This window comes from Sinocyclocheilus grahami, unplaced genomic scaffold (assembly GCF_001515645.1).
Source record: "Sinocyclocheilus grahami isolate Dianchi unplaced genomic scaffold, SAMN03320097.WGS_v1.1 scaffold265.1, whole genome shotgun sequence".
Classification (NCBI taxonomy): domain Eukaryota; kingdom Metazoa; phylum Chordata; class Actinopteri; order Cypriniformes; family Cyprinidae; genus Sinocyclocheilus; species Sinocyclocheilus grahami.
In genome coordinates this window covers 84,249-100,325 of record NW_015505444.1, presented here as the reverse complement: position 1 = coordinate 100,325, position 16,077 = coordinate 84,249, and the positions used below count along the sequence as shown (strand labels likewise).

Below are 16,077 nucleotides of genomic sequence, written 5' to 3'. Positions count from 1 at the left end.
TGTACTGTTTCATCTGTTTCAATTGCACTTTGACACTGAAGTGTGTGCGTGTGTAGCAAAATACTAATAAGACTTTATTGCTTGCTCAAAGCATCAGACATGATTTGACATTTTATAATCAAACTGACATTCAAGCATAGCTCTTCCCACAGATGCCCAAGGTTTTCAACCAGCGGACAATATAAAAGATGTATACAATGAAGGGCAGTAGTCACCATTGACAATTTGTAACTTTTTAACTTATAATCCATTTATATGTAGGCAATGTAGCCTATATAATTTTTAAAAATGCTAATTTATTATGCTAATAATAAACGGAACAACTCCGTCAGGCAGGGATTTTTATTTTATTTATTTATTTTCGAACGCTCTTCACCTCAAATTGCAATGATTATTGTCTTAGTTTCGTGGTTGCTTCCAAGTTAAAAATAGAATACAAAAATTTAAAGTTATGCGCGACTCGGGTGTAAAGTGCTTTTGACACCCTTGTCTTCTGCTATACTCATTGAAAAAAAAAAATATATATATATATATGCATATTTTCCGTGTTCATCTGCTGTCAATCTCGCCTTTTTATTTGCATGCTTTTTCTTGTTCATGTACCACCATTCTTTGCGAAAATCCATTGTCATTCACAACTTCCAATCCAAAAATCTGGCCGACAAAGCAAAAGAACAGTCTGTAACAGGAGACCAATTTAGGATGGAAGGATGAGGGAGGGAGGGATGAGACTCATTGTGAATTCCGGAAACGCACCTCCACATGGAGAGGTGGGCTGCCACATCCGCGTGATGCTCATCTCGGTCCGCAGCGGCACCGAGCGTGGATTGGTGGGCACGCGGTATTCCCTCTCGTGTGCTTGGAGAATGGGCGTGCTCGGGGAAGCTCGGTCATGCAGCGTGGGCGCAGTGTGTAGAACACGGGTATAAAAGCTCGAGCAGAGCGGCGGGAGATGCAGCAGACAGCAACTCAAGCAACTCAAGCAGCTCACGCGCTCGGCTCACACTCACCGGCAGCAGCAGCATCAGCATCAGCAGCATCATGGTTCTCATCTGGACTCAGTTCGGCGTCAAACACAAGAATGTCAAGTGCAAAGTGCGAGTGATCCACGGAGAGGAGGGATTGGCCTCAGAGGTGAGATGCTGCACATAACATTTAAATCACATGCTAAAATCTAGATGCATGTATATTCTCCACTATATAATATAAACTCACAGACTTTGAGTGTTTATTATATATTGGACAATATAGAGGTATATATTAAATTCTTATGTTCATTGTATAAACCTATATATGCATTTTACATAGTGGACAATAGTCTATAGAGGTACATATAGATTTGTAAATTGTTATATATTTCCCTTTGTATTTTCCTCTATATAATATATACCCTAAGACTTAGAGTATATTATATAATTGAGAATATAGAGGTGTATATATAGAGTAGAGATTTTTTTTGAGTGATTCATTTTGAGTGAAAATACAATACTTTTGTTGTATAAATTATATAAGTAATAATTTATAAATAATAATGTCATGACTCATTTTATTACTTGTACTTTAGAATTTTATATTACATTATGTATAAAATATGCCAAAACAAAGATGCCCAAATATTCAAAAACTGGGGTGACCCAAAAAAAAAAAAATTTTTATAAGAATTGGTCACTGACAAATTCATCTACTTTGTTCATGGCTATGGTACTTGCATCTCTGCCTGAACCAAGAAAATTATTTTTATTTGGGATCACCTTGTGTAGGTGAACCAAGGAGAACTAGAAATTATTGTACTCTAAACTCTTGCCATCTGTGTGTGTATGTGTGTAGGAAGTGCGTGAAGAACCCGAGGTGTCTAGTCCCCCGTCCTCACCAGAGTGTGTGGATTACTACTCTGTGCTCGGCGTGTCAAGTGACTCTAATGAGGAGGAGATCAGACGGGCGTACAAGCGTCTGGCGCTCCGTTACCACCCAGACAAGAACCCAGACGCAGACGCCGAGGACAAATTTAAACAGATTGCACAAGCCTACGATGTTCTGACAGACCCAGAGAAACGCAGCATCTATGATCAACAAGGTGAGAATAAAGTGCAAGCACAAACATATTTAATATGTCTTTGCGTATTGCATGCACCTACAAACACACTCATTTCAAATGAACACTGAGTTCAGTGGGTTCCTACAACTCCATTTGAACTCATTCACACACTTGCAGTGCTGGGTGCAAAAAGCTGCAAACACAGGCACGGCGCCAGAATTTTTTCTCTACCGGTGCTAAGGGGGGGCTAGACCAATATGTGGGGGGGCTAAGAAAATAAATGATATTGATGACGTCAGAGTAAACCGGGGCTATTCAACATTCTGACGGGGCTATAGCCCCCCCTAGCCCCGGTGTAGCGCCGTCACTGTGCAAACATGATCAATTATTTATCCATACTTTATTAACCAGCAAATGAGCCCTTTTAGCTTTTGCAAAACCGAAGACATGCATGCTAATAAAATCTCTTTAATCTTCAAGGTTTGACCAAAGGGGGTGTGGCTCCAGCTGGAAACAAAAGTGACCCCTCTCACAGCTCCTCGAAAGCTGACGCCCACTCCTGGCACATGTTCTTCAACTTCGACCTCGACTCCGATGATGACCTGTTTAACCCCTTCCTGCGGAACCCCCTGCCCCACCTCAGCCGTAACCATGGAAACAAAGGTGGGCTCAAGCCATCGGGCGTGGCTGAAGTTCACGAGCTCCTCGTGTCAATGGAGGACATTTTGATGGGCGTGACAAAGCGTGTGAAAGTGACACGCCTCCGGCAGACGGACAAACACGCGTTGAGACCGGAAGAGCGCGTGTTCGACGTGGAGGTGAAGAAGGGATGGAAGGAGGGCACCAGGATCACCTTCCCCAAGGAGGGCCATCAGATGCTCGGCCATGCCCCAAATGACCTGGCCTTTGTTATTAAGGAAAAGAAGCACACCCATTTCAGACGAGACGGCTCGCATATTGTGTACACCACCACCATCACGCTGCGAGAGGTGAGATGTGTACGTGTGTACGTGTGTATGTGTGCATGGCAGTACGAAATGTTCCCTCGCAGTCGCCGGTACTCAATAAGCCTCTGCAGAGAGCTGCATCTAAATTTAGCATCTCTCCCCCGCAGCCTCAGAGCACACACTCTCCCTCCCATCTCGCACACCACCTCCTCAGCTCTCAGCTTCGTCTCACACACATTCTGTCATTCGCTCCTCTCTAGCAGTGGATCCTATTTTGCCTATACGCCCTCATGTATCTATTTTCTAAGAAAACTATGAATAGACCCATAATATCTACAGAGCAGGGTGACAAATATAATGGTGTCAATTAGAATCAAATTAGCACTTATTTTACAAAATATTTACTCAAAAAAACAGAAATGGTCAATTATTTTGGACAGATTTTGGAACTGACACTGATTATTGGTCAAATAATTGGCCTGGCTGAAATATCAGTAAATATTCAGTCCATATTTGGCCATTTTAAGATTATCGGCACTGGTAACTGTACCTGATTGCCCAAATAATGCTGATATATTCATAAAATTACAATGAAATTAACACTTTGTACAATAAAAGAACATTGTTAATAATCTGCTGACAGATTTTGGAACTTCTGTTAACTAGCCAAACAGAAATCAATCATTTGATGCCGATAATCTTAAAATGGCCAATTATTAGGCCATTAGTTGGCCTGTTTTGCCATTTTGAAATTATTGGCACTGATTACTGCGCCTGCTTGGCTGATAAACTTAAAATGGCTAATTATTGGTTGATTAATTGGCCTGGCTGAAATATCAGGAAATATTCAGTCCATATTTGGTCATTTTAAGATTATCGGTACTGATAAGTGTGCCTGATTTGCTAATATATTGCAGAAAAATTCATAAGACAGCAAACTAGAATTCAAAAATATTTTATACAATATTTATTCCAAAATATCACAAACATAGCGTATTATCATTGAAAAGTCTGTTGATGCTTTTGGAACTGAAACAGTTGTTAATCAGCCAATTATTGGCCAAATAATGTTTAGCCATTTTGAGATTATTGGCCGAATAAGTGATCATTAAATTGACCATCCTGCTCTCTAAACATCAGATTTGGCATTGACTATTAAAAACAAACATTTATTCTTTCATTTTTTCCAGCTCATTTCATCTCTCCCCCGCAGCCTCAGAGCACACACTCTCCCTCCCATCTCGCACACCACCTCCTCAGCTCTCAGCTTCGTCTCACACACATTCTGTCATTCGCTCCTCTCTAGCAGTGGATCCTATTTTGCCTATACGCCCTCATGTATCTATTTTCTAAGAAAACTATGAATAGACCCATAATATCTACAGAGCAGGGTGACAAATATAATGGTGTCAATTAGAATCAAATTAGCACTTATTTTACAAAATATTTACTCAAAAAAACAGAAATGGTCAATTATTTTGGACAGATTTTGGAACTGACACTGATTATTGGTCAAATAATTGGCCTGGCTGAAATATCAGTAAATATTCAGTCCATATTTGGCCATTTTAAGATTATCGGCACTGGTAACTGTACCTGATTGCCCAAATAATGCTGATATATTCATAAAATTACAATGAAATTAACACTTTGTACAATAAAAGAACATTGTTAATAATCTGCTGACAGATTTTGGAACTTCTGTTAACTAGCCAAACAGAAATCAATCATTTGATGCCGATAATCTTAAAATGGCCAATTATTAGGCCATTAGTTGGCCTGTTTTGCCATTTTGAAATTATTGGCACTGATTACTGCGCCTGCTTGGCTGATAAACTTAAAATGGCTAATTATTGGTTGATTAATTGGCCTGGCTGAAATATCAGGAAATATTCAGTCCATATTTGGTCATTTTAAGATTATCGGTACTGATAAGTGTGCCTGATTTGCTAATATATTGCAGAAAAATTCATAAGACAGCAAACTAGAATTCAAAAATATTTTATACAATATTTATTCCAAAATATCACAAACATAGCGTATTATCATTGAAAAGTCTGTTGATGCTTTTGGAACTGAAACAGTTGTTAATCAGCCAATTATTGGCCAAATAATGTTTAGCCATTTTGAGATTATTGGCCGAATAAGTGATCATTAAATTGACCATCCTGCTCTCTAAACATCAGATTTGGCATTGACTATTAAAAACAAACATTTATTCTTTCATTTTTTCCAGCTCATTTCCATTTTTACTTTCCATACCAAACTTCTCGCCCCCGTTCGCTCTCTCCCTCTCTCATTTTCCACATCCACTTCATCTTTCTCTTCCCACGCATACCCTCCCGTCCCCCACAGACTGGAGCATCATTGAGAAATGAGGGCGATTAGCGGCTCTTTTCTGCTCTTGTGTAACTGTAATGTTCAATCTGTCTGGCCTATATTCCGCCCACATTCATACTCGCATTATATAAAAGCATCATATATAGACAAGTGCATTAGACCTCATAACATATGCCGGAGGGGCATTATAGCTCTTATGCTGCCAAAACACTGCAGCTTGTGATATAACAGATTGTATCTCAAGACAAAGAGAGCTACTGCGGATCGATACAGACCTTTATAACTTCATCAAAGATGATCTTGTGACACAACGTTTAACGGTTTTCCTTCTTTGTGTTTTTCTCCAGGCTCTATGTGGGTGTACGGTTAACATCCCTACACTTGACGGACAGATGAAACCCCTCCCATGCAATGATGTCATCAAGCCCGGCTCAATGAGAAGGCTAATAGGGGAGGGGCTTCCCCGAGTGAAGAACCCAGCCCAGCGTGGAGACCTGCTGGTCGAATTTCAAGTCGTTTTCCCTGATCGCATTCCTCCGAGCAGCAAAGAAATCATCAAACACAGCTTGGGACAGTGTTAACTAAAGAAAACACGCTCATTTTGGTGACGGACTTAAAGTCAGCTGTTTGTCTCTGTGAGGCACACACACTCTGCGCTGATGGTGCTACTCTGAAGTGTTAGCATACTTCTTTAACCATGACGACCTTGTACTCACGTACAGAACTGTCAGTGATTTAGTCTCTATGAGAGATCCCTGTGTCATGTTCCAATGAATTATTTGTAAAAATTATATAGAGAAAATGTGAATTTCAGATATGACCTGGCATGTATGATGAACGCATGTTTTGTAAGCAGAAATAAAGTTTTGTTAATGAAATAACTGGAATTTGGTGTTGCGGTCTTTAATGTGTTAAGCACATAAGCACTTAAATATGCCCTCATTTGCATATTTAAACATAATATTTCAGACAACTTGCAATACAACATTTAATGTACTGTGATTAATCAACTGAGGAAGTATGATGGTCTCAATTAGTTAACATTTTTACCCTAATCACCTTTGGTGTCTTGCCTCAAAAATACCGTTCAAAGAGATAAAAGATTAATAAAGTTGATCTATATGTATTATTTGAGATGTTCATATTCCACACTAGAAATGGTGGAATTTTTGCACTGTGGATTTGAATACTAATAAACACAAAAGCTATATGAGGCCATGGTGCGGTTGATTAAAACTCAGTAGCTGCCATAAAGTTTTAGCTTTTAAATATTTAATCAGCATGCTTTTAATAGTTTCAAAGCATGCTGTATATTCCCTATTGCTTTTTGAAGATGAAAATAGTAACTTTACACAAAGTGCTCCATAGGAAAAACTAATCAAGAACACATCCAAGAGTTGTTCATATACATAAAAAGATCAAATCTGTTGGAAATGCCCCAGTGCACAAAGTGTGGTCTACAAAGAAATGTGCACAGGCCAAACTTTTGGGATACACTGAAACAATAAGCCAGACTCCATCATAAAAACATAAGTACCTGATCTCAGTGATGTTTATGTCTGAACGAGAGCAAATCCCTGCATCCATGTTCCAGCATCCACTAGAAAACCTTCCCAGAATTCTGCAAAGCAGCACAGGGAGAACAAAGTCCACATTAAAGCAAATGATTTCAAATTTAAAGGAATAATTCACCCAAAAATGAAAAATAAACTCACTCTCAGGCCATCCAAGATGCAGATGAGTTTATTTCTTCATCAGAACAGATTTGGAGAAATGTAGAATTACATCACTGTCTCAGCAATGGATGCTCTCCAGTGAATGGGTGCCATCAGAACGAGAGTCCAACCAGCTGATAAAAACATCACAGTAATCCACAAGTAATCCACACCACTCCAGTCCATCAGTTAATAGGCTTGTGAAGCGAAAAGCTGAAAAGAAAAGGCATGATTCATATAATTTTCTTCTCAAATAGTTATTCCCCTTTGTGTGCAAGTGATCTTTTTCCAAGGAAGGTCCTCCAAAGTTGAAATACAGTCAGAAAATGTGCAAAGTTGTACCTTTAGGGTTACAATATACTCCTAAAAGGTCTGTATTAGTCCTTTAAAGTAGTAATACGTATCCTTTTTGTGAACCTTTTTGGGTAAATAAGGTATAAAGATGACAAGCTATTTGAGGGTACTGCCTCAAGCAGTTTTACCCCTAATGGTACAATATTTGCATATTTTTCTAAGAGTCCTGTATATTTGATTGGGCATATTTGGCAGTGATTCTCTCAAGCTCAACAGACTGGTATTCACAGGAAATGTGCAAATATATGAACTGCCAAACAGAAAGACCAACTACGTCTCGGTCTCGGAGCCGATCCTGGCGCCTCCCATCCCCTCGTCCCTGACCTCCTCAGCGGAGAGAAGGGCCACCGGGCAGCGCGCCAGGTTTCTACGCCCGGATGGGGCCACTTACGCCGGGTCCGAGTCCTTGCGCGTGCCAAACTGGAGGACGAGCGCCCCGGTTCTGCTGCAGTCCAGTGATTCGGACACGGAGCGGGTCAACACGGTGCCCCCGAACTCACCAGCACTGCATGTGACTCCAAATGGGGTAGGGTCAAAAACACTAAATCGCCTAAACACATGATTTAATGAAATATTAAATAATCGAAAATCTCTTTTACGAATTTGAATATTAATGGAAGATGTCACGGTTTTTGGTGGTTATACTTATAGGCCTAATGGTAGGCTATCATATTTTAATACCATGATTCGTAGAAATGGTAATATAAAACTTTAGTAATTTGCCATTTTCATATATACACAGTGTTGAGTGTAACGCATTACAAGTAACGCGAGTTACGTAATCAGATTACTTCAAGTAACTAGTAAAGTAACGCATTACTTTTTAATTTACAAGAGAATATCGGAGTTACTTTTTCAAATTAGTAACGCAAGTTACTTTTTTCCAATTTGATTGACAGCTCTCCTGTCCCCATGCTGAGAGAAATCAGAAGATGTTACTGTAATTCTAAAATAAATATGAATATGCATTAATTCCTCTCACTCACAAAAAAACCCCCCACAGATTTAGTATTCCTCAAAATGAATAAAATTAATGCAACTCAGAATATAACGCAAACCTGCAATAATTAAATGTTAAACAACACAAATATCCTTTATGTATTTAATCCCATTCTATTAATCAATGTCTTTGCTTCTGACCTTCGATGATCCAGTTCAACCGTACTAATAAGCACAAATCACTCTAGACAAACATTTGTGTGTCTTTTTTTTATTGCTGAAGTGTGTTGAATTTCTTCTTCTGCGTTCTACGGATGTAAATTTACGCTTTTATATTTGCCAAAAATATAACTTTTTTTTATTTGTAAAAACAAACAGGCAAGCCCTGTCCAGATTTAAAAAGCAACGTAACGCATTACTTTCCAAAAAAAGTAGCCAAGTAACATAATTAGTTACCTTTTTATGGAGTAACGCAATATTGTAATGCATTACTTTTAAAAGTAACTTTCCCCAACACTGGTATTTACAATGTACAAAAAGCATTACCGGACCATATTAAAAAGTGCAATAGATCTGTTTTGGTTATAATATAATGGGGCATTTTTGTTTTTATAGTTCTTTGAAATGGTAATATAAAACTATGATAATTTGATTGACATTCTCATATAGTGGGTATTTATATGTCACTGTATGTCCAAAAAGCAAATATTGGAGTATTTACATAGCACTGTAATGTCCACAAAGCATGGTATTACCATAGTAACAGATCCAAAACACCATAGATTTAGATTTATATATTATGGGAAAATTACTACATGCAGTATTTATAGAGTAAAACATTGGTGGCAATGGTCAGTGCTTGGGAAAACTACTTACAAATTGTAGTCCATTACTGATTCCAAATTACATGACAATAATTGTAGTTAGTAATGTAATCTATTATACATTACACATTTTATGTAAATGGACTACTTATTCATTACTTTTAGATTACGCATGACCTAGCTCGTTTATCACATTGATTTAAATAGGATAATATTGTACCATATTGATACAAATATGCAAAGAATATTTAAAAAATATATTCCATTCGTTGTTATTAACAACATTAAGTGCATTAAACATTGTCACGGTTTCTTAAACTGTGGTTCATGAAGCATTTTAATGTGTTTGAAAGACAAAGCCTTCCAAAGATGAAGACTTGTGTGTATATGTAATCAATAAAAAAAGTTACTGTAGTCTGATTACGAGTATTTTAAAATGTAAATTTTGGAATCTGATTACATTATCCAGATTACATGTAATCAGTTACTACCCAGCACTGGCAATGGTCTCCACGATCAATCTTTTTGGGAAACGCAGCCCAGTTTATTAGCTGTAGTCTGGTGGCTGACACGGAAATCGATTACTTTCTGTACAGTTTTGGGTCGAACTGAAATGTGAGGTAAAACTTGCCCATGAGTAATTTAACTGTTTAACTGCACTGGTTACAGTTCTCAATGCCGGTGACTTCCATGCGTAGAAGCAGCACCATGGAGCTGGAGAGCACTCCTCTGGATAAGATCCATGTGGAATGTGAGTTCGCCAGCATCATCCCGCCGGAGAACTCCTGCTATGTGGCATCGTCAAGCCCCTCGGCTGGGGGTTCTGGACTGGACAGTGACTTTGGAGCCAGTGCAGGTTAGTTTTGTGATCTCATTCACTGAACTGAGACTTCAAAAGCTCAAGCCTAAACTACATATACACTACAAATAGAAAACTTCGGATTTGGAGTCTGTCCATTCTTTGATTTCTCCTAACTGTTCATTTAGGTGTATCTCTGCGTATCCTTTCTATGGACAGTGATGGTTTCCCGGGTTCTGTCTGGGCATCCGCTCTGGAATGGGATTACTACAACCCAAGTTATGTCACTCAGAACCACGTCCCGAAGCACAGACCTCACGCACCCCCCATCACTACCAAACAGTACTGGGTCTAGAGCCTGAGCTCCATAGAGAGCGATCAGAACAAGACTCAATTCAGCCATTCTCATTCTAGAACTTCAGTTGAGTCTAGATTTCTGTCTGGGTTTAGTGCACTCAAAAAATGTTCACTTGCTGTTTTAACTGCAACACATCACATCTTGTCAAATCACACACAATCAAAAAAAAAATTTCACAATCACAGCTTACTTCTGCAGCAATTCCAAATGGGTTTGTTCGGTTTATAAAAGTGTTTATAGAATCACTCTACTGTTGCTCTCACTTTTGATATGTTTGCACGTGTTTCTCAGCATGGAGTTACTGAGGTCTTCAGAAGAGGCGGTTTTGAGTCCTTCACAATTTTGACACCCTACACATTCTTGTATTTGTAAACAATTTAGATTGCGCCCGAATTGAATAAAGTTTTTAAAAACAGGGTGTCATTTTATTGTAGACTTCGAATGCAAATATTAAAAGAAACCTTAATAAACAATAGCCATTCCTAGCAAGATCAGTTTTCCGATATTCATTGGAATTTATACTAATATTAAAGTCTCAAATCTGGTGATCAAAACCTTCATAAAACCATGCAAGCTAAAAAAAAATATATATATATATAAAAACTAATTTTATATTACTCTTCACATAAATCAGTTCATAACAGCCTTTGGTTTGTATTGATATTAAAAGGTAACTTGTTTTCAACTGGTTTGAGAAGTACCGAGTGCGTTAGTGAAACAACAGGATGCATTCAGACATATTTCAAACACCACTTTTTTTTTTTTATTGGAAAGTTTATGAGGAGCTGGACGCAGCCACTGCTGCCCGACGGGGCTTGGGCACAGTTCCCTCACGGAATCCATTTCTGAAATACACACACAAAACAAAAAAATACTTGAGTCAACATAACATCACAAATAATAGCCCTAGAGATAATTCACAAGCCAATAGCATGACTGCAAGGGTCTCAAATCTATCGATCAAGTCCCTTCAAGCAGTAGTTTCAAAAAAATTGGAAAGTTTATGAGGAGCTGGACGCAGCCACTGCTGCCCGACGGGGCTTGGGCACAGTTCCCTCACGGAATCCATTTCTGAAATACACACACAAAACAAAAAAGTACTTGAGTCAACATATCACAAATAATAGCCCTAGAGATAATTCACAAGCCAATAGCATGACTGCAAGGGTCTCAAATCTATCGATCAAGTCCCTTCAAGCAGTAGTTTCAAAAAAACCCAACTTGTCTGAAGAATAAAAACTGAACAGAAAACAGATCCTAACAGGTACCTATCCGAGCGTATGGGCCAGGCTTACCTCAGTATAAAATTGTTATCACTGGACAGTCATTTGTTCAGACATTTATTTTTGAACATCATTGGTAAGCCACTGTATGGATGCTAATTTAACCTGACTACAGCATCTCAGGTTTTAGGCAAGTATCAAATCACAGGAAGGTCTCCATCAACGACAATACACTGTGTCAATGTCCGATAACAAAAAAAGCAAAAATCCCAATTTGGCAAAACTCTCATAAGTTCGAAAATGCCTCAAGTAAACACTAAACTGAAAGATTAAAAGCATGAAAGTCTGAGCAGACCACTGCATGCCAGTTTCCTCACCTGAACCTGCGGAAAACAACCTTCAGGTGTCTCATGCGGCCGGTTCCTGTGGTGCTGCGTCTCTTGGCCTTAACGCTCCAGTTGTCTGCAAACAAAAACAAGTATATTTTAAAACGCATGAAAATAAAATGCATTCCTCTAGCCACCCATAAACATCTCGGGCTTACCTCAGTTCAAACCTGTTATCACTGGACAGTCATTTGTTCAGACATTTATTTTTGGACATCACTGGTAAGCTTTGATGTGCCAGACAGAACACATGCATTTTTGCAGTTCGCTCTTATATTTTAATAAATTGTGCGTGCAAGTTTAAAAGAATAGCTCACCCAAACAACAAAAACTGCGTTTTTATTTTAAACCATCACAACTGGTCAGAGTCCATAATCCATAGTAACACTTCCTCGAGTGAAAAAGTCCCTGTCGTCCCCTCACATCAAAATTCACTGGCATATCCGTTAATAGCGGTTCTGGATTGCTTCCGCTTATAAGAGGTGCTTGATCTGTGCAGATTTCTCCCCTGATTCAGACGAGACACTTTTTCACTGGAGAAAGCACTATGTATAGGGGACTCGTACTCACAAGACATTAACTGATGGACTGGAGTGGTGTGGATTACTGTTATCAGCTGTTTGGACTCTCATTCTGACGGCACCCATTCACTGCTGAGCAAGTCATGTAATGCTAAATTTCTCCAAATCTGTTCCCATGAAGAATCTTAACTCATCTACATCTTGGGTGGCCTGAGGGGTTTCAGCATAATTTCATTTTTGGGTGAACTACTCCTTTAATATTAGCAATTTTACCATACCAATAAAGCTACTTGATCCAGATCAATGCAAAAACAACCAAACTTTGAACTGTAATAATTCATATACAGATCAAGACGCTTACACTTTCTCTTGCGCTTGGCAGGGTAGCCACACTTCCCGCAGGTGGACTTCTGCAGGTGATATGCCTTGGATCCACATCTGCGGCACAGTGTGTGCGTCTTATTATGACGCTTACCGAAAGATGACGTACCCTTCGTCTGGAAAACACAAGAATTCACATTACTGCTGAGATTGAAATGTTCCCATTCATACAACAGCAAACTGCCCACCTAGACAGCATTCATTCCCATCCTACTTTGGACACTATTACCCCCATAAGTGATGTCTATGCAGGCAGCTCACTAGGAGGATAGCTCCATAGTGGTCTAGATTGAGATGTTCCTAAATATGCTAATTAGCCAGCTCACTAGGTTGTTGCCCTCAAGGTTAAGTTAGCTAAATAAGTTTAGACGAAGATGCACAAGTAGTATGTTTCAGGAAGAATAACATTGATAAAAAGTAACCAGAGACTATGACTTCCCATTGAACTGTCTAGGGAGGGAAGCACACTAGGATATAACGCACAAAAATGCTGTCTAGAAAAGCAGCTTATTAGGTTTCCGAGACGCAGACGAGTGTTTGCAGAAACTTGCCCATCTAAACTCATGCCACGGAAGACACTCAGAAACACAACTCGCTTCGTACCGCTTATCCGACAGTTTTAGACATTCAGATGGTACCAGGTATATTAGCACCCAAAACCACGTATATAACATTATTTAAAATTAACTCTCTTAAAGCTAACCGGTGTATTTCTCGAGCTCGTCGGAACTGAACGAGAAGGCTAAGCGCCATGCTAACCGATAAAAATATCATCTAACACCTTTCGCTATCGAGGAATCACAGACATAATAGATGATAATCAGTCTTGAATATATATGCTTGTGATATTATTACTGGTACAGTGATTAAAAACAAGCCATGAATCAGATGTTAGAGGATTCTGAAGGCAAGGCGCTGTGAAACTCACCATCTTTCCTCAGAGCTGATTCGAAAGAGACCGGAAGAGACGCTGGTGTACCATTAAAACACCACCGGCGCGCTTTCGGTGCAACAACTAAATACGTCCCCCTTGTGTTACACTGCGGACTTCTTCATTCGAGAGCATACATCAATTAGGCTATTTTAATTGTGACGAAGATAAAACATATTTTCACCGTAATAAGTAACTGTTTTGGTCACAAAAAGATTAATTATAGAAATGCCATGTAGATTTATGATGACAAGATTTATTTATAATAAGACGGGGCATAGAGGAGAAACAATAATGTACAGTATGTGGAAAATAATGTGTTTTTTTAACCTTAAAGCGCATAAACACATTTCATTACACCAAATACACAAAATAATGTTCTTTTTAGCAGCATCATATGACCCCTTTAAAGACAACAGAAATCAGTGGAAAGCCCAGCAATATTTAATAACAATGTGTGTGTATAGTGTGTGTTATAGCTCTTGTGGGAACGAAGCCAGCACGTTTTTATTGATTTGTCTTTTCCAAACGGTCTTTGCAAGGCCTCACAGCCAATGCCGGCAACCATAAACATGAATTACAGAGCTGACAAAAACGTCTGGGCTTAAATTGTCCCTGAGACCAAAAAAAGAAGAAGAAAAAAAATATCCGAAATGACTTTCATTAGGCTGCCACAATCCTCTGATATCACTGAATGGAAAAACACTGATTCTTTCCCATGCAATTCCAGTCATTGACCCTTTAATCCCATATCTGATGTCATTCCCTCAAATGTGATGTGTAAGATCAAAGCAGAAATCAGTGGAAAGCCCAGCAATATTTAATAACAATGTGTGTGTATAGTGTGTGTTATAGCTCTTGTGGGAACGAAGCCAGCACGTTTTTATTGATTTGTCTTTTCCAAACGTTCTTTGCAAGGCCTCACAGCCAATGCCGGCAACCATAAACATGAATTACAGAGCTGACAAAAACGTCTGGGCTTAAATTGTCCCTGAGACCAAAAAAAGAAGAAGAAAAAAAATATCCGAAATGACTTTCATTAGGCTGCCACAATCCTCTGATATCACTGAATGGAAAAAAACTGATTCTTTCCCATGCAATTCCAGTCATTGACCCTTTAATCCCATATCTGATGTCATTCCCTCAAATGTGATGTGTAAGATCAAAGCTTTCATTTAAAGCGGGATGTGTTGCAGCATAATATGGTTGAAAAGAAACATTTTAGCACAGTGTTAAAAACATATATTCTTGTTTTAGTAAGCAATACACTGTAAAAAATGCTAATAATTTTAACAGAAAAAGATTTTATAATATAAACAGTGTTGGGGGTAATGCATTACAAGTAACACGAGTTATGTAATCAGATTACTTTCTTCAAGTAACTAGTAAAGTAACGCATTACTTTTTAATTTACAAGAGAATATCGGAGTTACTTTTTCAAATAAGTAACGCAAGTTACTTTTTTTTTCTCCAATATATTGATTGACAGCTCTCCTGTCCCCATGCTGAGAGAAATCAGAAGATGTTACTGTAGTTCTAAAATAAATATGAATATGCATTAATTCATCTCACTCACAAAAAAATATATAAAAACACAGATTCAGTATTCCTCAAAATGAATAAAAATAATGCAACTCAGTATATAACGCAAACCTGCAATAATTAAATGTTAAACAACACAAATATCCTTTATGTATTTAATCCCATTCTATTAACCAATGTCTCTGCTTCTGACCTTCGATGATCCAGTTCAACCGTACTAATAAGCACAAATTACTCTAGACAAACTTTGTGTGTCTTTTTTTATTGCTGAAGTGTGTTGAATTTCTTCTTCTGCGTTCTACGGATGTAAATTTACGCTTTTATATTTGCCAAAAATATAACTTTTTTTATTTTAAAAACAAACAGGCAAGCCCTGTCCAGATTTAAAAAGTAACGCAAAAGTAACGTAACGCATTACTTCCCATAAAAAGTAACTAAGTAACGTAATTAATTACCTTTTTATGGAGTAACGCAATATTGTAATGCATTACTTTTAAAAGTAACTTTCCCCAGCACTGAATATAAATATAAAAAATGATAGCTTCTTCTATACTATATGGTGAAAACGTATATAGTATTAGATGTGCCATTTTATTGAAAAAAAACACTGTAAAATGATGATTTTTGGAAGTGAAAAAAGTATAGATGATTAAAAAACTTTAATTAGGCTAATGAAGTGAATGATGAATGATGAATGGTTAAATTCTGTTTTTCATGATATATATATATATATATATCATGAAAAGGGCATTCAAAAGTCCCTGTGTGACACATCACTTTAA

At 38.2% G+C, this 16,077-nt stretch overlaps 3 protein-coding genes across 3 annotated transcripts; 2 read left to right on the top strand and 1 right to left on the bottom strand.

Annotated features, from left to right (window-relative positions):
* The first annotated feature begins 803 nt into the window (after nt 1–803).
* On the top strand, nt 804–6,200 carry LOC107599355 (dnaJ homolog subfamily B member 5-like). The gene is made up of 4 exons (XM_016290922.1): nt 804–1,134; nt 1,828–2,074; nt 2,516–3,024; nt 5,670–6,200. The coding sequence occupies exons 1-4, from the start codon at nt 1,042–1,044 to the stop codon at nt 5,901–5,903; spliced, it is 1,083 nt and encodes a 360-aa protein (XP_016146408.1). The 5' UTR covers nt 804–1,041; the 3' UTR covers nt 5,904–6,200.
* A 1,163-nt stretch (nt 6,201–7,363) lies between these two features.
* LOC107599386 (uncharacterized) lies at nt 7,364–10,726 on the top strand. The gene is made up of 5 exons (XM_016290964.1): nt 7,364–7,407; nt 7,472–7,527; nt 7,622–7,917; nt 9,824–10,010; nt 10,142–10,726. The coding sequence occupies exons 1-5, from the start codon at nt 7,364–7,366 to the stop codon at nt 10,306–10,308; spliced, it is 750 nt and encodes a 249-aa protein (XP_016146450.1). The 3' UTR covers nt 10,309–10,726.
* Nucleotides 10,727–11,302: 576 nt separating this feature from the next.
* LOC107599402 (60S ribosomal protein L37) lies at nt 11,303–13,848 on the bottom strand. The gene is made up of 4 exons (XM_016290982.1): nt 13,751–13,848; nt 12,803–12,938; nt 11,912–11,996; nt 11,303–11,382 (listed from the first exon to the last, which is right to left on the bottom strand). The coding sequence occupies exons 1-4, from the start codon at nt 13,751–13,753 to the stop codon at nt 11,313–11,315; spliced, it is 294 nt and encodes a 97-aa protein (XP_016146468.1). The 5' UTR covers nt 13,754–13,848; the 3' UTR covers nt 11,303–11,312.
* Between the last annotated feature and the right edge of the window lie 2,229 nt (nt 13,849–16,077).

What these genes read in the sequence shown, in the direction of transcription:
- LOC107599386 (XM_016290964.1), top strand. Translation starts at nt 7,364, where the DNA reads ATGTGCAAAGTTGTACCTTTAGGGTTACAATATACTCCTAAAAG. An exon ending in AAGCAGTTTTACCCCTAATG is followed by an intron (nt 7,528 to 7,621) that starts GTACAATATTTG and finishes TGGTATTCACAG; the next exon opens with GAAATGTGCAAATATATGAA. An exon ending in TGCATGTGACTCCAAATGGG is followed by an intron (nt 7,918 to 9,823) that starts GTAGGGTCAAAA and finishes CACTGGTTACAG; the next exon opens with TTCTCAATGCCGGTGACTTC.
- LOC107599402 (XM_016290982.1), bottom strand. An exon ending in TGCCAAGCGCAAGAGAAAGT is followed by an intron (nt 11,997 to 12,802) that starts GTAAGCGTCTTG and finishes TTTTGTTTGCAG; the next exon opens with ACAACTGGAGCGTTAAGGCC. An exon ending in GTTGTTTTCCGCAGGTTCAG is followed by an intron (nt 11,383 to 11,911) that starts GTGAGGAAACTG and finishes TGTGTATTTCAG; the next exon opens with AAATGGATTCCGTGAGGGAA.
- LOC107599355 (XM_016290922.1), top strand. Translation starts at nt 1,042, where the DNA reads ATGGTTCTCATCTGGACTCAGTTCGGCGTCAAACACAAGAATGTCAAG. An exon ending in AGGAGGGATTGGCCTCAGAG is followed by an intron (nt 1,135 to 1,827) that starts GTGAGATGCTGC and finishes GTATGTGTGTAG; the next exon opens with GAAGTGCGTGAAGAACCCGA. An exon ending in CAGCATCTATGATCAACAAG is followed by an intron (nt 2,075 to 2,515) that starts GTGAGAATAAAG and finishes TTAATCTTCAAG; the next exon opens with GTTTGACCAAAGGGGGTGTG.